The 26044-nt window shown below is 38.2% G+C and overlaps 1 protein-coding gene across 2 annotated transcripts in view; it reads left to right on the top strand.

Moving 5' to 3' along the window:
• pitpnm3 (PITPNM family member 3) overlaps positions 1-26044 on the top strand; it is a 136615-nt gene that overhangs the window by 89713 nt on the left and 20858 nt on the right. For both annotated transcript variants that reach the window (XM_023351586.1, XM_005804088.2), the window contains exons 6-10: positions 10379-10568; positions 11871-11993; positions 13219-13400; positions 16141-16298; positions 17297-17467. In XM_023351586.1, the coding sequence (XP_023207354.1) occupies positions 10379-10568; positions 11871-11993; positions 13219-13400; positions 16141-16298; positions 17297-17467 (824 nt within the window). The remainder of the gene's footprint in view (positions 1-10378; positions 10569-11870; positions 11994-13218; positions 13401-16140; positions 16299-17296; positions 17468-26044) is intronic.

The following is a 26044-nucleotide window of genomic DNA, read 5'->3' as shown; positions in this document are numbered from 1 at the left end:
AGACGCTGATGGAGTTTGGGTGATACACTGGAGCCGCCGGCTTAATAACGTTTTTGTAAATTGGTAATGATGATGATGTTAATGGAGACCATTAATGCTGTACAGTCTGCAGTTCTTAGGCTTTTTTTTTAAACTCCAAACTGCAACTACAAACAGATTCAACAACAACACTATGACTCTCCACTCGCTCCCCCAGATGTTAAACAGTGGCTGCAGATTTGGATGGAGAGAGCAGAAAAATAACACTAGATTTAGATTCAGAACAGTGACGATGGAAAGATGCATTTCAGTTTACGGTGTCAGTTTGACAGTGAGATAAAACAATCTGAATCTCATTCTGCATTTTAAAGAACTTTGAAAGACATGTTGATGAAGTGATACGGCATTGAATAAGCTGATGTCATGTATTTTTTGTGCATTTGAAAATATCTAATAATCTTCTGCATTGAATAGCCAATGTTCTCTTTATGTGAACATTGGGCAGAGATTATTGTCTGCTCCTTTTCATTCGTTTTCATTCGATTTGTTTTAGTTGTTACATGAGCTATGCATATTTATTATTGAACGAATTAAATAAAAAATTTAATGAATGCATAATCTAGCAGCTGCTTTCATAGTCCAGGTAAACGGTGCAAACCACAATTGTGTTTGTAACATGAATTTGAGTCCTCTTCATTTGTTTTAAACATGTAATTGTTCTTTGGGGGAAATTATGGAATCAGAACCCAATCACTTAAATAAGATCAACACAGAATGGGATGAATCTGTTCTCAGCTCCGACATTTTAAAACTGAGCATCTAAAGAAAGAATTTCTGGACAAGCTCATCCTTCTCCCATCCCACACACAACCAAACTCACACTCACATTATGAGTGTGAGTGAATTAATTTTAAAGTTGCAAATCACACATGACTTTCAGCTTCTTTAGCCAGTTTGAGCATTCAGCCATATTGTCGAATTATGTATGACGCAGAACTCCTTATTAATCTGACTAGGCCTGTCATGATAACAGATTTTGCTGGATGACAAAATGTTCCAGAAATTATTGAGGTAAACAGTAATATTGTTTTGAGACCGTTGTCATATAATGCATTGATAACGATACCATAAATAAAACACATTATGATGACTCTCTAAACAAAATTCCCCTTCAGAAAATATTAAATCATCAGAATGGAAGTTATCGAGCTAATTTTAATTTACCAAGCGATTAATTGATTAACTGTTTAGTTGCGGACAAACAATTAACCAATTGGAAATTCCTTGATTGCAACTAATAAGTTCCTATTTTACAGCACCTTTACGCCCCTTTAGGCTATGCCGCCCCAGGCAGTGAGCCATACAAGTCTTTTTTTATTTTTTATTTCCCCATTATTGACCACTTTGTGTTGGTCTGTGACACAAAATCCTGATTAAATTCACTGCAGATTGCAGCTGTAATGTGACAAATGGTGAAAAAGGAGTATGGATACATTTACAAGACACAAAGGTTTGTGCGTTAGGTTGGGTTATTGTAAGATATGTGACACGTCAGTCGGTGACGGTTTTAATGTTGTAGCTTCAAAAGCCTCTAAATGAGTATTTTTCCGTCCTTGACTCGACACAGGGGTTTCTGTACGTGTTCGAGTCTGCCTAAAAGAAATGTGAGCTGTAACAACACTGAAAAGAGTCACTGAATCATAGCAACACCTTCGAAATGCTCACTTTGTCCAGCTGAAAGCGCCAACCTCCTGACACAACACACACACACACACACACAAAAAAAGTCAGTAATTTCAAACCCTCCAAAGCTCCAACCATTTTTCTGAAATGTTTCAGGTCTGCTCCCGGCAGGAGATCCAGCTGAACGGAAATATCAGCGCTGAGTGCTTGTAAAGCTCTTGATTATGGAAGTTGGTAAAGCTGTGGGACTTCAGTCCTCCAGTCTCCTGAACGTTAGCACTCAGAAAGAAAAGAAAGAGGAGGCAGCAGGCTGTGAGAGTTACTCTCTAATATGTTGACTCTTTTTTTTTTCCCTTTATTTTTAGGGGCCACTTTGAAGCCTGAAAAAGGAAAATTTAAAAGATGTCTTCCATTTTCACAAAGAAATGTTTCTACCCTGACGCATAATCGCAAAAAAAGTTGATACGCATTAATGCAATGAACCTTTAGACATTTTACTTCACATCGTACAAAGTGACGTTAGCATAGCTTTTTGATGTCCAACTAATTAAGAGTAACACAAATTTAACAATCTGATAACTTAATCAATTATTAGTTATCTCCTGGTTGACACGCCACTGGAAAAAACAACAACTTTATTCTCAGAATTCTGACTTTAATCTCAAAAAACGTGAAGACAGAATTCTGAGATTAAAGTTAGAAATCTTTTCATTTTTAAAAAATTTTTCTAATTATATTTTGTAGCCTTTTAGCTTTTTTTTTTTTTTTTTAAAGTTTTCATATTTATTTATTACTGATGTTGAGCACTTTGTTTCAGCTGTGACTGGTGTTAAAACGCTTTATAAATAAAGTTTTTGATGATGATAATGACAATGAGCTTGGTAAAAATGACGAGTTTTAAAACGTCGTCATTTTTTTTCAGTTTCAGTTTCCACATCATGATTGTTCATACCTTTTGGTACCGGAAACATTTACTAGTAACCAAGTTGACTTTCTAGACGAAGGAAAAGTGTCACAGTAGAAGTTTTAATGAAAGGATCAACCACAATAAAGAAACGGAAAGGTAGCTTGCAAAAATCCAAAATTAATTATCTAATGAATATTACAGCCACATCAGTGAAGATCGTTAGACCATGAATGGCTCTGACACTTCTGATTGTGCATTTAATTAAATTAATGTACAGCACAGGCCACCTGTTGTTAAGACCCGAGGGAAAGGTCGAGTCTTAATTCCAGAGATACAATCTCAACCCCTTTAACGCTCTTTGCACTAAATAAGCTGAAAATAATCCAGTGCTGCTGGCAGAGCCATTTCAAAAATTAATCATGTTGCATTAAATGTGTTATAGTTGGACTCCATAATTTTAACTACTCTTAAAAATGTTGTAAGGTCAATCTATGACATTTTTATACAGACAAATTTGCTATTAAAGAAAATGTTTTAAAGTTAAGATGTGTATCATTAAAGGGGGTTATTATGTAAAATCGACTTTGAGCTTCATATCATGTTATAATGTAATTTTCTGATCAAAAGTGCCATCTTTTGTTTTTCCCGTACTATTTACAGAGTTTTGGAAAGAGTAGGAGCTTTTTAAAGCGACAGAGCCCCAATGTCAAGGTGTTAAATTGCAAAGTCAAATTTCTTTTAGGTTTTAAGTTATGCTGATATAAATAACATTTTAATAACAACTGATAGTATCATAGGTACAGGTACTTGCTTGTGCTATAAAATATCACAATGTGTCTGGAAAATACATAATACCGCCCATTTAAGAAACTTAATTAATTAAAACAGTTGTATGGTAACATTTTAATGTTAATACAGTATATCTGTTTTAGTGTAAGTAAATTACTTCTGCTGGAATTTCTCTCACATAGACGTTTCTCAGTATATGACCCACTTAGTGCTTTCGGGTGTATTAGTCACTAATTTGGGAAAACATAGCCTGCTCTGGAGCAGGCTCGTTTTCAACTTGTGTTACCATAGCAACAGACTCAGGTAAAAAGGGAATCAGCTTTGTGATCCTGAAAATCCCCAGCAGAACTTTAAAGTTCCTGGTAAGTTTTGACGTGTAGTTTTTTGTCTGTTTTTTCCACCAAGAGTTTCGACAAGTCTACTGATTCTTCTTACTTTTATTTGTACTCAGAACTGTCTTTGGCAAACTTTCTTATGTTTAATATATGACATTTAGATTGGTACAATTCATGTGAATATAGACACATCTACAGTACATTAGCAACTGTCAAAAGTCCAGTGCTGAATCTTGCTCTTTGCTCAATGGGAAGTCATTCCCACATTATTTTTAAGTCACAGTCAAGGCTATTAATTCATGAAACAGGGGAACAAATAATCTAAGCTTTTTCTACACATGATTAAATGGAACCCCATGGAGAAAGTGTGTTGAGCCAAATGGTGAATAAATCACATTAAAACAGAGAGAACAATACTCTTACCTCAGATTATGCTTCAGGATTAAATAATCAGGTATTGTGTGTTTTTGGTGAAGTGTACAAACAATGCAGTAGCTTTCTTTAAAAAAACAAAACAAAAAAAACAGATAACCCTGTTTTGGAGAGCAAAAGGCTGTTCAGAAACGCCGGGGGGCACAAACTATTGTTTTCTGCCCAGGAAAAACAAGTCAACAGCAGGAAACCTCCAGACCATGACACAATCACAACACTATTATAGGCCATGCAACACTGAGGACAGGCTTAGTACATCTTTTTCTTTTCTTCTTCCCATCTGAGAACGTTCTGACTCTCCCATCCCAGGTGCTATCTACGATCTTTAAATATAATGAAATAAATCTATTATGCAAAGAATTGCAGGTTATTTTTCAGATTCAATTTGTTGTTATTGTGTCACATGTTCCAGCAAAATGGCTACATAATAAGTATTTATTACTGTAAAGACTTCAGCAGTATAAACTATATATGATATAGAAGATGTTTATAAATAGATATATATTGCTGGAGGCTACAGACTAAAAATGTGCAACACTCACTATAAACAAGCAATAATTATGAATATGTAAAAGAAGTAGCCCTACAGTATTTGGTGCTTCGATTATTTATACCTATTTTTTGTAATGAAACATCTCCTATAAAAATATGCATGCGTGGGGGCGCGCGTGTGTGTTACGATCCGTAGTTGTTTGAACTTTTAGTTTCATTTCTGTTTGCTTCTTTACTCTTCCTTTTTTCATTTTCTGCGATCTCAGCGTATCCCTTGTCGGTTCAGTTAGTCTTGCTGCGTTTTGGATTTGTTTATTCAGATAAATGTTTCTTTCTGTTTACTGATTTATTAGATTTAGGTTTCTTTCCCCTCTCCTCATTTCTCTTGGTCTTGTTTATTTTGTTTTCTTCCTCACTCTCTACCATTCTGCTCCCTGATCCCATCTGCTGACATTTTCCCCATTGGCCCCCTCCTGCTTCCTTCACCAGCTGCGTCTCATCACCTGTCATCAGCTCTTCTGGTCACTTCTACCTTTTCCTCAGTATTTAAACTCTTTTTAGTCTTTCACTCACTGCTGGATCACTCCATTACCAACAGCATGCTTTTGTCTGTTTCATTTGATTTTGCCTGTTCCCTCCTCTGTTGCTCCTGCCTTAGCTAGCTAATTATGGGAGTTGTTTCTTTGTTTTCATCATTAGATATCTTTTCACCCGGATCCCTGTCTGTGTTTTGGTTCAGTCAAATCACCAATATGGTAAAATAAATATAAAAACTAAATATGTCTGAAAATAAATAAATATGTTTTATTTATTTGTCGTCAGTTTTGGTAGGATCAGCCCTCCGTATACTTGTGTGGGAATTTGCTTTATATGTGAAACTAACTGCATTTCCATTTCAAATGAACGCAAGTATTTGTCAATATTGAGCTAATGTTGGGGGGAAAAAAACAACATAATTTTGCAATGGCATTGTTTCCATTAAATAAAAAAATTAATTGAAATCACACATGAACAAGCTGTTCACGCAATAAGTCATTAAAAATCATGGCAGAGACAGATGTAAACAGCTAAATGAGATATATTCATTATTCAGCCATGGTGCTCATTATCTATCAGAGGAAACGTCGACGTCTCATTCAGACAATGAAGCAACAAGACATAAATACTTGTGTGCTGCTACGTATGCCCCGTTTTGGGTAAATTGTAGTCGGCCATTTTACAGAAGAGCTATGGTTTGAACACATTCGAATGACATGCAACTTTTTATGAACTGTGATGTTGTAAAAGCTCTGGTGGAGTCAGCTGCATGTTTTTAGAAAAAAAAACACAAAACAAAACAAAACTTCATCCTCCTTCTACTTCCTGTCATTGTCTTTGGCGTTTTCCCCAGTAATAATATCTGGCTGTTGAATACGTGACTTGTGATGCAAAATACATCTATTTCGATAAAAAAAAAAAAAAACACCAGCACAAAAACTTTCTATCGAAAAACATGAGTTGTTTTAAAATTAGCTTGTTTCTGTTTAGCATAACTTCAGTTAGAGCAAATATTTGATTGATGGAAACACAGTTGATGATTCACTTCAACAGTGTGCAGTTAGATATGGGTGGTGCACAAAATCAAGCGGAGATTCGGGGTTTAAGCTAAGTTAGGTGTATTTTTATTGATCGTTTCGGATGCAGCGGGGAATGTGTGCTCGCCGTCCTAATTATTATTCCCAGCCATCTCTCTCAGAGATGTTTCTACACTCCCTTTGACTCTTCGAGCCTCTGCTCTCAGCACAGCCACGCTTTGTGCATTTTTATTTGCCTTTACAAGCAAACGGAGACGTTTCCGCATGTAAATGTGAGAGCACGAGTATGCCGAGCGGGATAAGTTGACTGAACAAGTTTTACTTCATCTGCGTAAGCGTCTGAGGCAAAGAGCTGCCCCCCAACGCAGATCCGTCAGGGTGACGTGGCGTCGGGTGTGGAGGCGGACCTGTTCCTGATTAATGTCATGAAACTGGAAGTACAACAGTCACACATGACTCGGTTCAACCCGAAAGATTTCTTAAAATCCTGCAGAGGTAGATTTAGTAATTTCTGCACAGTTGGCTTTGATATGTAGAGGTTGTAACAGATGATAATGGAGGTACGTTTTGTTTCTTTTTCACCAGTAATGGCTCCTTTTAATGGCATTTAAAACTAATGCTAAGATCCGAAAATGAAAAGTGTTCCAGAGCTGTGCAGCTAGTTTATTAATGGTGAAAGAAAGTTAAATGACTGTAAGAAAGCTGAAGAATAAATATTATGTTCTTCATTCTTTTTTCATTTTGTGGCCCGTTGTCTCTAGAGCAATTCAGTGACATTTTCCCAGTGACAAACATGAAGCTTGTAAGTCCCTTGGAGTTTATCAAGCTTGTTTAATTAGAGCCAAACATTATTAGCTGTGTCATGCCACTGGACCTACAAATAAATACAGTCTAATTAGCAGAACAACATTTCGCTTGTTTTGGGGAAATAAACACATCTGCTGACTTAGTTAAGTTGTATCAGAGGATTTGTGTAAATGCTCCACGGTTTTTGTTAGTTTTACTTGTATAAAGCCATCTTGTTTTTGCACTGATTGAGTTTTGTGAGGGAAGTTGATTAAATGCTAAATAGAGAAAGAAAGTCATTTTTTGTTTGTGTATCATATTTATTGATAAACAAAAATGATAGAAAATCAAAAATGTGTGTGCATTGATTTCTAAATGAAGTGCAAAATTAATATTATCAAAGTAAAATCTTTTTTTATTGAGTTACAGTTGAGAAGCTACAGTACAAAAATACAATTTCAAGAGGGAATCTGAAACTCCATCGTTTTTACCGTGCTATATCGATACTGATACTATTATCAATATTTTATATTGATCCGCTCACCTTTAGGTAGCACACCAGTTCCTCAAACAACTAGAGAAAATTATGCTCATTTTCACTATCTGTGTTTCCATTACAAATATGCAAAAAGCTTTGTGAATATTTGGCCAATGTAAAAAAAACCAAAAAACCAAATGCTGTGTTCCCATTAAATAAGAGAAGCTGCTAAGATTACATATGAATAAGTTTGAATAGAAACGTCATCCTCCAACCACTTCCTGTCATCTTCTTCGTGAGTTGCGCCAGCGGCAACATCCTGTTGTGGATCATGTGACTGGTGTGATGCGAAAAAACTGTTTCCATTGCAGTTTTGTGAAATAAAGCTAATTTTGATACGACCAAAAAAAACTGCCACATCCTGGAGCCAAAATCTATCATAAAATGAGTTTGGTTTTTCTTTTCAAAATAAAAAGCTAATTTATTTTTGAAATGTCGAATAGCGCAATTTTATGGTCAATGGAAACGCAGCTGATTTCTCTGGCTTTGTATTTTCAGGATTTTAAATCGTAAGAACAGAATGATGGAAAACATAAGCAATTTTGAAAAAAAAAATTACTTTTTAAAACCTTGCCACACCTTTGACTCACCTGCTCATAACTCTCACTGAATCAAAAGATTAATATAGCCATATTGCATTTTTATTTTTATGTTTTTTTTGTTTGTTTTTTACCAACTCCTAATTTTCCCTTAATTTCCAACTCCAATATTGTGTCTAAAGCATTTTCTAGATTGACAAAGACATAGAGTAACTCCTTTTAACATTCACTTCGCTAATAAAAAATCTCCAAAAGCTCACAGACCCAACGCTGCCTTTGGTTTTCTTTCGCAGCATATAATCATACTGGTGATAAAAAAATTTTCTCATCTCTTATAAATGTTAATTGAAAAAGTGTCACAACTCTTTACTTTATTTGACTCTTTAGCTGAAAAGCAGCAGTCCACAGGGAGTAAATATTTTGACTTTCAGCGCGTCTCGGTAACCTTGGCTTGGTTCTTATGACACCTTTATGGTTCTCCTCCTCAGACAACATTTTATATATAGTTTCCTGTTGCAGGTAGATTTTTTTGTCCTTCTCATACAGTTTATTTATTCCCGCTGCTGAGCACGCCAGGGCCACTGTGAAGCTGAGTATCTGGCCCAAGGAGACTTGGATGCTGAAGAGGCCGGAAATCGAAAGGGCCGACCTTCTGATTGATGGATAGCAACTGAATTCATAGGGAGTCCTTTTTGCGTTGATCTAACGCTGAACAATTCAAGACAATCCAAGGATGGAGAGAATGACCAAGCTTTGAAAAGTAACCTTCCCTTTTTTACTCCTTAATGAAAGAGATAAACTCCTTAAAATCTGCATACGCAGTGTTGGCTGCACTTTCTTTTATTTGTAGGTTTACTTTACTTAAACTAAAGATTGTTTTTCTTGAAAGTAAAGGCTGAATTTATGTTGAGGCTTTTTACATATCTTTAGTCAACAAGTTTTCCATACCAACTTCTTTTAGCTCCAAATGCTGCTTTTTTGTTAATACAATAGATGGTGACAAGATGGCTGCAAAAAGAAACTCTGGGCAAAGTCATCTCTTTACCTTTATTCTCACAATGTGTGTTTTTGTTGGTGTGTGCGTGTACTTTGGCATGTTAGTGAAGACAAAATCTGAGCTTGTTTGTGTTTTATGGTGAGTCCGGTGGACTGGGTTCGACTGGGGACCAAAACTAGGCCTGTCATGATAACACATTTTGTTGGAAAATAAGTTGTTCCAGGAATTAATACAACAAATAATAATATTGTTATTTAAAACTAATAAAATAATATTCTCAAAGGTCAAAGGAACTTTAATTTTTAGAGAATATTTTAACGCTGCAACTGGAAAACATTTTAAATATCCAAAATAATAATAATAAAAAAACAAAGCAACTGAAGCAACAATAATGAAGATGGATTATGAGTTCTCTAACCAAAATTGCATTTTGATAAATGTTGAACGTTTAGATTAGACAAGGAAAAGAGGCAAAAGTGGCAGGTAGGACTGCTATCTAAAAAAAGCATAAACAAAAAAAAACCCCTAAATAAATATAGGGTGTCAGATGTTTACAGTATATTTAAAAATGGCAGCTTCTCAACAATAAAGAGGAGCATTTCTTTAATGACTGTTTACTGCAAATTATCAAGCTCATTTTAATTTAGCATGCAAATAATCGATTTATTGCTTATTGTGACAGGTCTAACCAAGGCATTGGTTACATTTTTCATCTGGTGCAGTTCGCTGTCACACTGAACTGTCAACTGAAACAAATCCTTTGAAAAACCTATGCTTTGCCTCACCTGTGTTAGCGCTGCACCAAGAACCACTGAAGAAAATGACATGAAATTCTCTGAAGAAGACATGAGCGCAACTTCCTTCTTTACAAAATGTAAACAATGACGGTGGGGCATCAAATGGTTGTAGGATTTCTCTTTTGTCTTTGGTAAAAAACCAGTGGGCATTTTTCCTTCTAGCATTAATTTCATGTTTGTTTTGGTTGTTTTTACCCAGAATGCACTGCGCTAAAATCCACTTCCTGCGTTTTTAGGGAGACCAGAGTTCACACCTCCCCAAGTGAGCCGGACGAAATGGGCTAGCTTGAATCCATTAGTCCTTGATATATTATATCAACCTTGTACATAAATATAAACATGTACCTTTAGCTTCCTGTTGATGGAGAACATCTTCAATAAAGGACGTTGTTTTAAAGATGACACTAACTTTACTATGTCTCAAATGATCCCCAGCCTAATTAAAAACTAGCCCTCTGCTAAGCTGGAACTCCGTTTCTCTGAAACGTCCTGATTCCATGTTAACTCGCTTCCACCCTTTCCTTTCCCAGCCTGAACCCGTACAGCTACGACGAGAGCTGCGTGTCGAGCAGTGTGGACCACCTGCCTCTGGCGGCGCTCCCGCTCCTCGCCATCGTGTCCCCGCGCTACCAGGACGCCGTGGCGACCGTCATCGACCGAGCCAACCAGGTCTACCGCAGCTTCCTGCAGTCTGAGGACGGCCAGGGATTTACCGGCCAGGTCTGTTGTTTCCTCTTCTGTTTTTAAAGGAGAAGGGAGCGTCATGATATCACACTGGTGAATAGTGATGTAGAGAAGTAAAAGTTATTTATTAGAGGACTGCGTGGTCTACGGCTTGTTCAGAGGCATCACTTTTTACCACCTGCACAGGGCCCCGTCATAACCAATTTAATTGTCAAGTGAGGCAATGATTTCTGAGGTTTGAGCTGGAGAAGCGAATCATTTTTGTCCACCATAAATCATGAAAAGCAGAGTCATTTTGTTAAGTAAGCTAACTTAAAAATGAAAAGTAGTGTTGAATGTGGGAGGGTTTCTCCTCCCACTCTCCAGCGTTTCACTACTGTTTATCCACGGCTCTTGGTTTTATTTAAAATGATATAATACTCATAACTTGTTTGCACATGAATTAAGAGCAGAAATCCTTCTAGATGAATCATAAAAAGCCCCAACAAGTCTCTTTTAATGAAGATAATTGCGCTGATATTTATTTAATTTTTTTGTAGCTCTAAGACTTTGCTAGATTAATCAATTTTGACTTCCTCTGATTTTCTTTTTGTCTGAGTCTAAAATGAATAAATTCCATATCTTGTCCTTTCCTCCTGTTGTTAATTTTTGTAATTTCTGCCGTGTAGTTGAGCAGTAATTATCTCTCCCGTGGCGATGACGTTTCCCGCTCTGTTTATTTGTGCACTTAATCAACAAAGCAAACATGGGTTGAAAAAAGGAGATGTTATGCTAACGCTTTAGTGCTGCGTTAAAAGAACGAGAAGAAAAGAGGAAATCTGGACGGGAGCATTAACATCGTCACAGTTTTGTTCACTGCAGATTATTAACTTAAATTCAGTTCAGCTTCACTCACGAGAAGTATGTGGCATTTTTGCACAATATATTAAAAGAAAATTAGAGAACGTTCTTTTGACAAGAAGATAATTCTATTGATTTCAATTAATCTAAGTTGATTAATTGATTTTCATCTTAAATGCAAAGTGTATATATTTTAGAACAGTTTTAGCCTAATTACTGCTCTGAGGGTGTTGGTCTTTCAGCAAAATGGGCTTTTTTTTTCTCACTTTGTATGCTCCGGCTAACGATTAGTCAGTTACTAAATTAGTTCATGGTTATTTCACTAATCAATTAATCACGATTAATCGTTTCAGCCCTAACATGTTCCATATGTTTTTGTGACCCTCCACGCACTCGTCCTCCTCCTCTTCAGCTGTCTTCCTGTTGAGACCGTCACCGACCGAAGAGAGGAGCTTGAACTTGTGTGTGCGTGTGTGTGTGTGTGTGTTCTGTGAGCAGGTTTGCCTGATGGGCGACTGCGTGGGCGGAGTGCTGTGCTTTGACGCTTTGTGCTTCAGCAACCACCCGAGGCCCGGCAGCCCCAACAGCAGCAGCAGGAACAACAGCACAGAGAGCCTGAAGGTATGGCCTCAGCGCTCTGGCGATAACACACCCATGATGCATCGCTTTGTGACTGGGTGTGTGTGCGTTTGTGTTTGGGGGAAACTGGAGGAGCTGATGAAAGAACATTTTCCCTGGCACCGCACGGTTACAGAATCATGATCAAGATTACACGCTTTTGTTGTTTCTCGTATTCATTAGTCAACTAAAAGTGCAGCAATAGAGAACATGCGCGGCCGTGGCAACGTCCTTGGCAACGTCCTTGGCAACGTCCTTGGCACAACTTTGTTGCTTCCCGGAGAAGCAAAAGCAACTCTGTCTTCCTTCTGCCAGTTTTTTTTCTTTTAGTTACATCTAGGTCTTTCACAATAACAAATTTTGCTGGACGATGTATTGTTCCTGAAGTTATTGTGATAAACAATGATATTATTCTTTTGAGACCATTTTCAAGTAAGTAAACAAGTAAGTAGTGATAATGATATAATAATGCAAGGGCACATTCTGAAAGATTAAGAAACTTTAAATTATACACTTAGCACTGGAACTGGAAGACATTTTAAATATCCAAAAATAAACAAAACAACACAAACAACAAAAATAAAGTGAATTATGAATCTCTGTAAACAAAATTGTCCTTCAGGAAAGGGGCAAGTTGGGACCAAAACACCAGACTGAAGACTTTTATCATCCAGTTTTTGGTAGAAAAAGAGAGAGAAAAGAAAAAAAAAGATAAATTATGTAGATGTAAATTGTTAAGCTTTTTTAAATTTATCATGTGATTTATTGATTTATTGCGACAGGCCTAGCTATATAGCTACATAGCTATTCTTTAGTGGTTTTAATACTAGCGCCTAACAAAAAGGGGGAACAAAAGATGAAATGAAATCTGATTGTGTTGCTCACAATTTGTTTTCTGTTTCTGGGTTTTTGTTGGGATTTTTTCCACTACCTGAACACCGTCTGTTGCCCCTGAGTCTGTGTGTGTATAAAATATTCATCTAAACATTAGTGTTGAACTGCCTCACTAAAGCTGCTTGTGCTTCGTGTTTTTCCCTCCCGGTAATGTGCTGCATGCTCACCGCTGAAATGTTCACTCGTGAATGGAGTCGTGTTGGATGGAGACATCCTGTCTCCATCCAACACGTTGGCGGTCCACCTGGGAAAGTGCGTCAGTTCCCATCACCTCACGCCGGTCTCCAGTCCTGTCCGGAGGCTCTCGTGTTGACTTTCTCCTCCTTCGTCTCAGGACAACACGGGCCGGCTGCGGGAGTCGAGTCCCGGCCTGAGCTCCAGCAAGAGGCTGAGCAAGAGCAACATCGACATCTCTGCTCCCAACGAAGGCCAGGGCGGCCCAGCGCTCAGCCGCAAGCAGAGCGACTCGTACGACGGGGACACCTCTTCCACGGGCCAACACAACTTTTTTTCCAGGTGGAAAACACGACCCGTGTCTTAAGATATGTCCAGTATATCATTTTTTCTTTTTTTCTCATTTGTCTGTTTTGGGTAATCAGATCGAGAAAATCAGAGTAAATACAAAAGTCTGTTTTCCGAGCATGGTCACTCGTTGAAAATAATTTTTAAAAAGTAGTTAAGCCTTTATTAAGTCACTATGGGTGTGTTAAAGGGGGTCTATTATATAAGTTTGACTTTTTTGAGCTTTACATTATGTTATAATGTTATTCCCTCATCAAGAACATACCTGGAGTTTTGCCTTAATTTTTTTTCATGCATGTTTGAGAAATCTCTTAATTTCCTGTGGGGCCCTAGCGTCATCTCCCATGACTCCACCATTCAACTCCTTCAGACTAGCCAGCAACAATTAGCAAACAGCTGGTAGTACTGCACCAGGTGGGCAGTTTTGTTTCCAGAGACATCGTAATCTATTTTATTTGTGGTTTCTGTTGTATGCGGCTTTTATTTGCATTGAATTGTTTTTAGTTGTTGTCTTTTAGTTTGGATATTTAAAATGTCCTCCAGTCCCAGTGTGGAGTGTTCCTTACAAAATTAAAGTTTATTAGTGTTTGAGAGGCCGAACTTGAATTGTGAAGCCATTATCAAAATATTACATGAAAACTGCCTCAACACAACAATATTATCATTTATCGCAATCATCTCTGGGAAAATGTTATCATCCAGCAAAGTTTGTTGTGGTTACAGACCTGCTGCTGTATTTGCAGCTTGTGTTTCTCCATTTCTCTGCCCGTTTCAGGCAGTCAGATGGAAACTGTGAACTACTGGTTCATTTGGCCAAGCTTGGATGAGCCTGGAAGAGTTCCAGCTGCCGTGTTTACTCTGTCCAAAGAGATGGTTTCAATTCCAGGTTACACACTCCTCCAGTGCTTACAGCCACCTGAGATAAAGTACTCTTCAGTCTTTAGTCCCATAAATTCCCAGTGATGCCACAAGGTTTATGACGGCGGAGCTGCAACCTTTTAAACTCCCTGTTAACCTGAGCAAGGCTGCATGGAGAATTCACCCTGCTTTTTCTCTATTTCATCAGAGATCCCAATAGATATTCTCCTTCACCAGAATGGCTAATTAAATATCACCTTCTGGCATTAATCCTCCAACCCATGATTGTTTCTTTGAGCATCAGACTCTGCTTTGTTTCTGGTCCTGATTATGATGAGTTTTAGTTCCCTCTTCCCTGCAGAATTGTTTAAATTCAGCCACAGTGGATGGTTTTTGAGCACCTTTGACTTGTTTGAGGGTGCGCCACAACATCTTAATCAAATTTGAATACAAACTTTAACTAGACCGCACCAAAACGTTCATTCTCCTGTCTAACTCGACCTCTCTTGAGCTTTAGTTAACAAATCAAAATCTGGAGTATTTCCATTGATGCTCCACAGGAGTTGGATCATGCTTTTTAGTAAATGCGAGATAGGCCACAATCTTCTTCTTCTGTTTTTTGCTCAGCAGCACTTTTTGACTTGGAACTCTCAGTAAAATATCTTTTTTTAATTATTATTATTTTAGATTTTGTCATATAATTATCACGTATATACGCATATGTCATTATGTTTGTATAATATCACATTTTTACAATAAGATGATCAAGTTTATGCAATTTAATGATCAAATGTGTACAATGTAATTATCACATTCAGACAGTATATCATCTTTGCATAATGTCACATTTTTACAATAATTTTATCAAGTTCAGACAATGTAATTATCACATTTATACAATATATTATGTTTATATAATAGCACATTTTTACAATAAAATTAAGTTTATACAATATAATTATCAGTTACACATTATTGCACATAATCTTTACACGTTTATGCAATATATTTATCATGTTTGTTCACTATAGTCATCATGTTATTATGAGACGGTGTTAAAAACTTCTTGTCCTCCCTGACAGCAGTAGTCTTCCATACAGAACCCCTCAAAAATACTGAAACCCAAAGTGTAAACTGAATACAAACTAAACTGTAAAGTGCAAACATGAGTTTGTACTTTTAGTCAATGCCAGGAGTGGAGAAGATTCCCTTACCTGCTGCAATAATCTTTGCTGCAGTCCACGTCATGTTTATCCAAAAGAAAATACTGCAGTGAATTAGATTTACTTCCTCTAAAATTGAAAGAAGATTGTAACAGCGACAACGTTCCACTGCAGTAAAAAAAAAAAGAGAAGTAAAAAGGGTGCAGAAGAGGGTATGAGAGAACACAGAAGCCAAAACAGCTGCAGAAAGCAATCAAAAGGCCATTGATTTGGCTTCAGCAGATAGCTGGAGACCGCTGGCTAATCCTCCCTCCACATGTACGACTTAATGGGGAAATGTTGGCCGGCTGCTAAAGCCCAGGGATGGAGCCGGTCGGCATGCCGACGTGGCGGTGACCGGCTGGACTGTTTAAACAGCTGTCGGCGCGGAGCGGCCTGTGAAGGCTGAGTCATAAAGCCTCGGCGCTGACGGCTACGACCACACGATAAAACTAACACGGCAACATCTGAATCACGGCAAAGTAAAAGGATTGTTGACTCATCCGAGACAGAGAAATTGAATTTGAATATTCTGCATAGGCCTTATTGATTTTTAACATTTCAGATTAATCCTGGACAAATTTCTGGTAGTCCGATAGAAAATCAACAACACAAACATTTTCCTGTGTTTCTGTAAATTGTTTATTTATTTTGTTTTGTTCTCCCTCGTGCAGTTTGATGAAGGAGGGTGCAGAGGTGCGCGGTGGCAGCAGCACCAGTCTGGTGTTGAATCCAGGCCGGTTCGACTTTGAGGTGTCGGACTGCTTCCTGTTGGGCTGCCCTCTGGGACTGGTGTTGGCCATGAGACGCACGGTGCTGCCTGCTATTCACGGTAAGAACCACAACCATGTACCACATAAAACGTGACATTCTGCTTTCATTTAAACTCTGTTTGCAGTAGAAAAAAAGAGAGTCCTACTTTCCCTTGCAGAACTGAAGGACTAAAATGGATTTTCTTATTCAGAATTGTTCCCATTATGTTCTGGAAACCTGGTTAGTGAACTCTAGTGCACAAAAAGCTGAAGTAGATTTTCAAAATGAACTAAAATCTGATTTGTTAGTGTGATGTTTGCTGAGTTTATTACAGTCTGGAAAGCGATAGAATTTGATTGAAATATTTTCCACTTGTAAAAAACATAGAGAATAAAACAAAATTGAGTGTAAAACATGTTTCCATCCATCCGCACACAGACTGAACTTCATTTCATTAAAGTGAAACAGACTCGCTCTCTAAGTAAAGTTTATGTCAAAAACTTCAGGTTTAAAATGACCTGCCTCAGCGTGTCCTATTTAAAAAGTCTCAAAAAGCCTTAATTTGATGTATCTAATTTTCAGGTCTTAAAATGTCTTAAATTCTTCTTCTTTTTTTTAAAACGTAGATTGGGTTTAAATATGTCAATTACAGGTCTTACATTTTGGGATGACTGGATTTTATAATCTCATATATAGTTTTTTTTTCTTTCTTGTGGGTCTTTTCTATGTTCCAAACGTCTGAGACGCACTCGTCTTCAGCGCGTTCTATGTTATAGCATGCTGCTAGCAGCTAGTCAGTGGTTTGTTAACTAGTTGCTAGTACGCCCTTCCTAGTTAGCTGTCTTTTATGCGTTTAACTTGCACAGGTGCAAATATCACCAGTTGGGTAGATAATGTTTGTGTTTGCCAGTGGCTCGCTTGTTTTGCCAGCCCGTATGAGCCAACAAGATCCGCCAATCATAATCATCCGCCAAGCTGGCATTACGATGGTCTTAAAAAGTCTTAAATTTGACTTACTGAATCCTGCAGATAACCTGCACCTGTTACCATACCTCTCTGCTGTTTTCCCTTCCCCAGTGGGCCAGCTTCGCCCAGCTTGCTCCCAGATCTTCAACCTGTTTTACCCCTCCGATCCTTCAGCCTCCAGGCTGGAGCCCCTGCTGCAGCCTCTTTTCCACAAGCTGCCGCCGTTCACCGTGCCGCGCTACCAGCGCTACCCTCTTGGAGATGGGCGCTCGCTGCTCATCGGTAAGACCTGGGATTTCATGCTGAAAGAGTCACTTGAAAATGTTGCTTCTTATTCTTGTCTTCTTGCATGATTGCACAATGGGATAAATATTTTTTGGCTATTTACCTTTCAAAAGTGATGTTGAAAGCTTTAAGGAAATCTCTTGGTTGGGGAATTAATTTGAGTTCCACAGGGATTTAATGACATCCTAATGGGAATTTTTGACGGGTAAACACGTTCACAAATATAGATGGAGGACACACACAGCCTTAATCCCATCTCTAGTCTGTGCGGCAGAGGCAGAGCTAAATCCAAGCCTCGAGCCAGAAAAGCCAGAGGTTTGAAGTAATTATACTTGATCTTGCCGGGGTGTGGTACCTTCAGCTTGGCTCTGCTCTGTGAGGACCAGATAGGAGAAGAAATAGTGCTGCTGTAATCTCCCTGAAAGACTTAGCCGTGCAGACTCAGTCCTTAATGAGTTGCTAAATTTATTTGAAGGATGTTTCAGCCCACTTGTGGGACACAGAGACTCTCTTTAAACAGTAGTTATGATGCATTGCCTCATTCTCCTGCCTCTGTAAACACCTACAGAGGAAGAAAGTAGGACAGAGTCCAACAATTCATCCTAGCAGACTGCGGCCAACAAAGTCCTGTCTATTAGGATAGAGCTTTGTAATTTTTTTAAATCAAATCCTGTTCCTTAGCATGGTGATAATAAAGGTGGTTGACGAAGCAGGTATATAGCATTTTAGGCCTAGACCACACAGCGATCTCTGGGAAAACAGATTTTTTGCGTTTTGTCATCTCATTTACATAAACATCAACATGTGAAAAATTCCAACCTTTTTGTTTGACCTATCAATGCAATTGTAGGGATTGTCTGTCCATTAATTTTGGATTAACTGATTCATAATAGGTTAGCAAAACGTGCTCAATGGGAGATTTTTTTCTTTCTTTTGTTGTTGTTGTTGTTTACAGAAACAGAAAACTATGCCTCTTTAGGAGTTAGCATTTTTTTTTATCATAAATGCAATTATAAAAACATATCTTTTGTACAGTTCTGGCTTAATTCCCGCCCTGACTTTAACTTTCTATGAGTCTTTATACTCAAGTTAACAATTAATTGTTTAGGTGATGATTATTTCATTAGAGCTGAAAGATTAATCGCTGAAAGATTTATTGTTTCAGCCCTAAATACAAAAAAATAAGATTTTATGATGACTTGGTATTCTTTGTGCTGGTACAGTTTGTTCCCTTAACGATCAGCCTGCTTGACTTTCTATCTCTAAATCTGGTTTAATTGCTCACTAACGCAGCAACAATGATTCCATCAGTCAGTAGATGTTTGACACAGCAGATGTTGCTTAAAAGCACAAATCCCATGTGCAATCTTTGCTTCTTTTTTTTCTTGTTCTTACTGCCAGTGGAGTAAGAACTTTATGACACATTCCTGCTTTCACCTGCTTAATTTATATTATATTAATTACTTCTTCACTCAGCCAATCACACGACACCGTGCGTGACGCCTCTCGGAGCCGGCGGTGCAGACAAAGGTTACGGAGCGTAAACAGCAGACAGAGCATCGACTGGCATCTGTGCCAGGTTTTAATTATAGGTCCGCGTCTCGTCCCCATCGATCAGCCGCGTGCCGCTGTCGACTTTGCGTGTGGAAATTAAAAAAAAAACAACGGGCAGGTGCAGCTGCGCTGTGGAAACCGTGGCACACGCCACCCGTTTCCTGTTCCGTAATATAGCAATTAGCGCTCATGAAGGCATGGCGTGCCAATCAGGAACGACTTTGACATGAGTTACCGTCGACTGTGCAGCGTTTATTATGATGAATGCTGCTGATAACGCAGAGGAGGAGACATCTGATATCGATTTTAAACTGTTAGGCCAGAAGGAAACATGACATGCTACACACATGGCATCAGGGTGGTATCAATCAGTGGTGATTGTTTGGATATTTGTGTTTTAGTGTAAAGGTTACATGTATTTTTTTTCTTATTAATAGATGTGGAAGCTGAGAGGATCCTGTTAGGAATGTTTTTTTTTTCTTCCTCACTCTGTCAAAAATGTTCCCTCACAATCACTTCCACATACATGAATCCTTATTACTGTCACGAGCCGTTTCAATCGCTCTGCCTTGAGAGAGGACTTCCTTCTTTTTCTCTCTCCTTTGTGTTTTGTGTCTTGTCACCATGTGAGCCTCGTCTTCTCCACAACACTGACAGCAGAAATCATTTGAATTTCTGTGTGTTTTTGCAAAATACGTCAGCGGCCTTCCCCTCCCCTTGCGTTTCTCAATCACTGCCAGAGTAATTGTCCCGTTTCTCTCAGTTCATTGTGTGGCGAAGAAAAGAAAAAAAAGGGAAATAAATGTGCAAATTTTCTTCAGGCTGAAAGAGAATAAGGCTTCCTGTTAGATGTTTAGCAGGGGGCTCATTAATGACAACAGCCTGCCGGGAGTGAGGATGCAGTCTGTTTGCAGATAATATTACTTTACAGTGGATCTGTGGAAAACTCGGAGCCCTCCGAACTCCGAGAAATTCAAATGACAGATTTCTTCTTCTCTTGCTTTTTCTAAATCTTTCAGTTCATCAATCAAATTACTGTATAATATAAAACAGGTTGAGGCCTGGTTATTGTCTGACCTGTAGAATCAAGACATTAGTTCATAGTTGGGTAAAATATCTCTGAAAGCGAAACACGTCGTCCCAATTTAAAGAACTTTAAGAACAGATGAGAAACTTACAAGTCACAGCTATCTATTTCTCCAGTATAGGCTACTGCTAAGCACTAGTCATTTCTAGTTTTTTTTTCAGCAGTGAGTCACTGTCAACACATTGAGGAAACTATATGTTTGCTGCGTCTGTTCAATTTTAACCGATAGTTGCTGCATACTCAAAATATAGCGACTCAAAACCAAGACATGCTTTCTTAGCGGCTCTTCGTGGAATATTTTGTCACTGTGCTTCAGATACAAAATCTTAAACCATCTGAATTTCAAATTCAGATGGTTTCAAATCTGAATTTCAGATTTCAACATTCAGATGTTGAAATTTGAAATTTCAAATTTCAACATCTGAATTTGAAATTAGTTTTGATTCTCCAACAAAGTCTGGCAGGATTGTAGTACGGAAAAGTATGAAATATGATTTTAAAATAGTCTCTTCCAAGTCTGGATAAATATGTAAAATAATTATTTGTATGCCCAAAGTGTCACTTTGTCCACAAAAACCTTCCATCTAATCCTGATTACTGTAGAAATATCTTCCATAAATTCCTTATTTTCTTTTTTTCTTTGTCATTTACAGTTTCACCTGGGACTCTGGAAATTTGAGTCAAAAAATAAAACAAAACAAACAAACTGATTTTTGGCCTAAAATGTTTAGGAATGCCGGTCTGAGTAAACACAAACAGGAAACTCATCAAATGTATTATTTTTTTTTTACTTTACAACAAATAACTTGGATACAAAAAAAATAATTCAAAGAACAGAAAATCTTTATCTCTTTTTAACCAACAACCCAGAAAAACAGGTAAAAATCCCAAATAAATTTGCTCTCTGCCTCGACTGTAGGGGATTTATTAACCACGTCTGATTCTCTCTCACGCCTGTGGGAGCCGGAGTCGATTTGTATTCTCCTGCTGTGGCTCATCCTTCACAAACCCAGCACACACATATTGCCGCAACCCTTGGTTATCTATATATTTTTTAAATTATTTTTTCAACTAACCTTCCAGTCAGAGAGCTAACCAGCATGCTAGCCTTCATTTCCAGATGCAGAGGTTGACGGCTGGCTGCCTCACTCTGCGTCTTTGTGCGGCGATAATTCACGTAACGCCGATCTTTCTGTTCCGCGAGAACAAATGTGATGTGATTAGAAAGTCGTGTCAGGGGGAAGCTGAGGGGAATCTATTCTTTCCACAGACGCAGATGAATCCTTTCGAAGAAGAAGAAGGAAAAAAAAGCTGATTTAGACGTGATAGCTCTTATTAGCAAGCAGGCGCACACCGTCACATCAACATACTAAACCGGGTTTCCACTCCCCTCTTCACCCTGTTAACCACTTCAGCACATCCCAGTAAACTGATGTTAAAATGAAGAGAAGCGTTCACAACATGTAGGACTGGATTTGTCTCCTCGTTTCTTTTGGTTGTCAGAGATCAACGGTTAAGTTTAAACAAACTATATGAAGGATGATGCTTATGGAGTTCATCTGGGACTTAATCCACTCCCAGATAAATTTAAAGTCAGTAACTGTGAGGGGGGGAAAAAAATAGTGTGAAACAGAAATGTGAGGTTTTCATAAGGATATTTATTATTGAGGATTGTTTTGGCCTCAAGAAGACATAATAAAAGGGACAAATTCAATATCATTTCAATATTTTATGAATAAATATGATGCTTGTGTTTATCACGGAGCAAAAAGCCAAATAAAATCTAAAAGTACAAGTAAAAAAAAAGATCAATATCAGTCAAGTATAGACAATTTAGTAAATAAATAGTACAAATCCAGGAACAGTCTCATTTTGTGCAAAATATTAAGAATACAAGTAACAAACATTTACATGTGGAAGAAAAGACAATGTGACAGACGACAATTATTAGTGAAAACAAGCTGAGAGAGTGATGAGGTATTGTCAACAGGTCTTTGTGTAGGAGAAGAATAATGGTAATCAAATACACACATTGTGAGCTGTAGACTTAAGGCCTCATAAAAAGATCAATCATTAATATTAGCAATTGATGATGGGTGGGCTTTTGAGTTTAGTTTGATAGTTTTAGTCGCTTTGTAAATCTTTCTGGGGTTTTTCCTCATTTGCTCATTTACTTATTGTTCAGGATTCAATAATCACTTTTCCAAGTGTAAATACTCTGTGATTTGGTCCCTTCTTTGTCAGATCCTGCGGTCACCAAACTGTTCCCGTCTTCTGAGTTCTCTGTTTAAATCAATGTATCTGCCGTCCTCCTCTCTGCCCCAACACCTAAACAACATGAAATTCTGTTTACATAACGAAAATCATATCTGTCTCATGAAATGCAATACACTGCTTTCGTTTTCAGCTCAAAATTTCTTCTGGAGGACTAAGCGCTCTGTAAGAGAGCTTAAAGTGGGCACTACCTTAAAAGGATGGCAGGAATATGCGATGAAAGTATATTTTCTATGATGATGATATTGTGAGATAGCAGGTTGGTCATGTTAGTTTTTACGCGGAATTACTTTTTAATTTCCCCGTTTTGACAAAATCAGTTTTTCTGCTCCAGGTTCAGCCGTGTGCACCGGGCGAGCAACACATCCTCAGACGAGCTCTCACTGTCCTGCTGTCTGAAGAGATTCAGCTCAGGTTGATTAGAGATCTCAAACATCAGAGACATCCTGGGATCCAAGGAGAAGAGCAGAGCAGCTCTTCCAGAGCTCCTTCAGAATAAAACGAGAGAACAAATAGAAGCACAGGTTGTTTTTTGTTCTTTTGTTTTGCTTGTTTAGTGCTTCTACTGGTGTGAGGTTGAAGGTCAGATCAGTATTAAATTTAGTTTTAATTCTAGTTTTAAATCATACGTGCATTCTGTCATCTGGGAGGACGATCAGTAGATGAAAGAACTGGTTAGAAAGCGGAGTTTGATTGATTCGTTCTTGACATCCATGACCTGCCGCTGTCACTCTGCTGAGACCTGAACAGATCAAAGTGTCTGTGAAAGCTTGTGGCTCCTGGAAGTATTTAGAAAGGATAGAGCAAAAGAAAAAGGAAACATTACACAATGTGGTGAATACGGCACCGTATAAAATAGGAGCTGCAGCAAGTAACGTCTATACAAAGACAAGTAACTTTCTTACATATTTCTTAAAATTGTCACCATGTTGTATTTATGGCACAGACAATCTGTGGGGAAAAGATCTAACTAATCTAACTCTGTGGTCCTACTGCCATCTGCAGACGTACGCAAGTCAGTCAGAAACAACCAATCAGAGCAAGGAGGAGGGTCTCAGCACTGTCACCTTTACATATGCACTGCAGCTGTGCTAACGACAGCGAACCAACTTAGCGCCACAGGAAAGCCACCATCATCGGTGCCCATGCTAATGGAGTGTTAGCTTGATTGACAGCACTAAGCCCCTCCTCCTGGCTTTGATTGGTTGTTTCTGACTGAGAGCGATGTATTTCTGCAGATGGCAGCAGGACCAGAGGAAGGAGGTGGAGGAGTTTGAATTTTTCACAGAGTACTCATCTCATTTTATACCGTCACAACATGGTGACAGTTTAAGAAAAATGTATAAAGAATATTTTCTGTAAAAGTTTCCTACTTTCACTTTAAGAACAAGAAACCCAAGTAGTAATGAGAGAATTTAGCTGTGATTGCTGAGCCTACAGCTAATACCATTTGAAATAGAGCTAAAACTCTGCTTCAGCAGCGATCGTGACTTAGCAGCTGGAAGGATGTAAATTACAACAATCGCTGAGATACGGCTGTTAAGGTCGCAGGAGTGACCGACTGATCCGCTTTGTCTCCGGAGTCGTCTGTTTTTGTCGTTTGTCGTACGGTTTCCAAAATGTGAGGTTTTAGTTGACAGGTTTACAGGTGTGAATGGCTGTGAGAACAGCCAGGCAGAGGGCTCAAGGCGGCATTGTGTTTCAGCTGCTTCTTCACAAGAATCCTCAGTGTTTCATTGAAACTTTAGATGTTTGGCCAACACAAAAAAGCGAACAATTGAGAAGTGGAATAATCTTTAGGGTATTTCTCTGAGTCTGTAATGCTCACAAACTATTCAGATTGGATGGAGAAAACTACGAGTTGTCTAATAGGTGTTTAGTCTTGACTTTGACTGGGCCATCTAAACATATTCAATTCATCTGATGTCTACCAGAGTACTGTAGCTCTGACTGTGTATTTTGGGTCATTGTGGTATTCTCTCCCCCAGAACAGACCTGGATTTATCTCCATCCATCTTCTCATTACCTCCTAACAGCTTTTCTGTCCCTGCTGACAGAAAGCATCGCCGCCATGTCTCACTGTGGAAGCTGTGTGTTCAGGATGATCTGCAGTGTTATTTTTCTGCCACGTGTCACATTTATTAAATAAATGGAGCTCCAGATCAGCTTGCACTTTAATGTCACGGTCACAACGCAGATCCGGTGCTACAAATGTGCAGCAGTTTAGCTCTGAGCATTCATGTTGAAAGCTCTTGACGGTAGATGAAAGATTTTTCATTTTTCTGAAAGTTGAAGCTGAAGGAGAGGTGAAACCGTCTTCACAGGAAATCTTCTCTAACATAAGGTTAGATGTAGGCTGTGCCTCGAGAAACTATTTTTTATTTAAATAATTCTCTATGTAGTTTGGGGCTCCTTTTAATTTTCAGGGGTTTTTGTTCAATAACTGACAAATAAGATGTGCCTTACCACAAAGACAAAATGTCTTCTCTTCTTTGTTGAAAATTCAAATCACTCTAGTGACATATTTCCTGTTTTATTATTTTTAACTCGCTGAATTGGAGAGATTGAAGGTGTGCAATACTGCATATTTTTGGTATTGATTTAGTAAATACAAGGCCACCAATACAGATATTTATTTTCTTTTTTTAGATAACATCAAACTTCTGACATTTAGCTGATTTTATGTTTTTATTCTGAATTATTTTGTTGAAATCTTTGACAGAATTTGGACAAATTTTACGGGTTTCTACAAAATTCTTTAACATAGTAAAATGACAAACGGTAACGATAGAAAAACCGAAAAAACAAACCTGCAAAGTGCAAAAAATGATCATTTGAGAGCAAATTTAAAAAAACATCTTTTTAAGGTGGAGTTAAGAACTTATAATGCAAAAATAAGATAACATTTCAAGAGGAAATCTGAACCTAAAGTATCGATTCTACCATGCACATACAGATCCAATACTGATTCCAACCTGGTATCAATATTATTGATATTTTGGATCGATCTGCCCACCTTTAGTACAGATATCCTTCTTCTCTAAAGAAGGATGAAGTTTGTGTGAGTTGGAGAATATCAGCCTCAACACCTTTGTCTATGAAGCCGGGCTTATTTTCCCATATTCATCATCATGTTTCTAAAGAGTTGTTTGAAAAAAAATATTCCAACCTAAAGAATTACAACTTAGGAGAAAGAGGTTTTTTCTTTTAATCTTTCAAAGAAAACATACAATCTATTAAAAGACCATTAAATGATTTAGTACAGGATAAGTGGGAGCTTTGTGAAATTTAATTTAAAGGTAAGAATCTACTAGTATTTGCTAGCTCTCTATCCAGCTATCTCTAGCTAGCTGGAGAGCTAGCTAGAGATAGCTGGCAGATAGCTCTAGCCAGCTATCTTTAGCTAGCTCTGTAGCTAGCTAGAGATAGTTGGCAGATAGCTCTAGCCAGCTATCTTTAGCTAGCTCTGTAGCTAGCTAGAGATAGTTGGCAGATAGCTCTAGCCAGGTGTCTTTAGCTAGCTCTGTAGCCAGCTATCTTTAGCTAGCTCTGTAGCTAGTTAGAGATAGTTGGCAGATAGCTCTAGCCAGGTGTCTTTAGCTAGCTCTGTAGCTAGCTAGAGATAGCTGGCAGATATATCTAGCCAGCTATCTCTAGCT

The sequence above is a fragment of the Xiphophorus maculatus genome, chromosome 18 (genome assembly GCF_002775205.1).
Source record: "Xiphophorus maculatus strain JP 163 A chromosome 18, X_maculatus-5.0-male, whole genome shotgun sequence".
Taxonomy (NCBI): Eukaryota; Metazoa; Chordata; class Actinopteri; order Cyprinodontiformes; family Poeciliidae; genus Xiphophorus; species Xiphophorus maculatus.
This window is presented reverse-complemented; position numbering and strand designations above follow the sequence as displayed.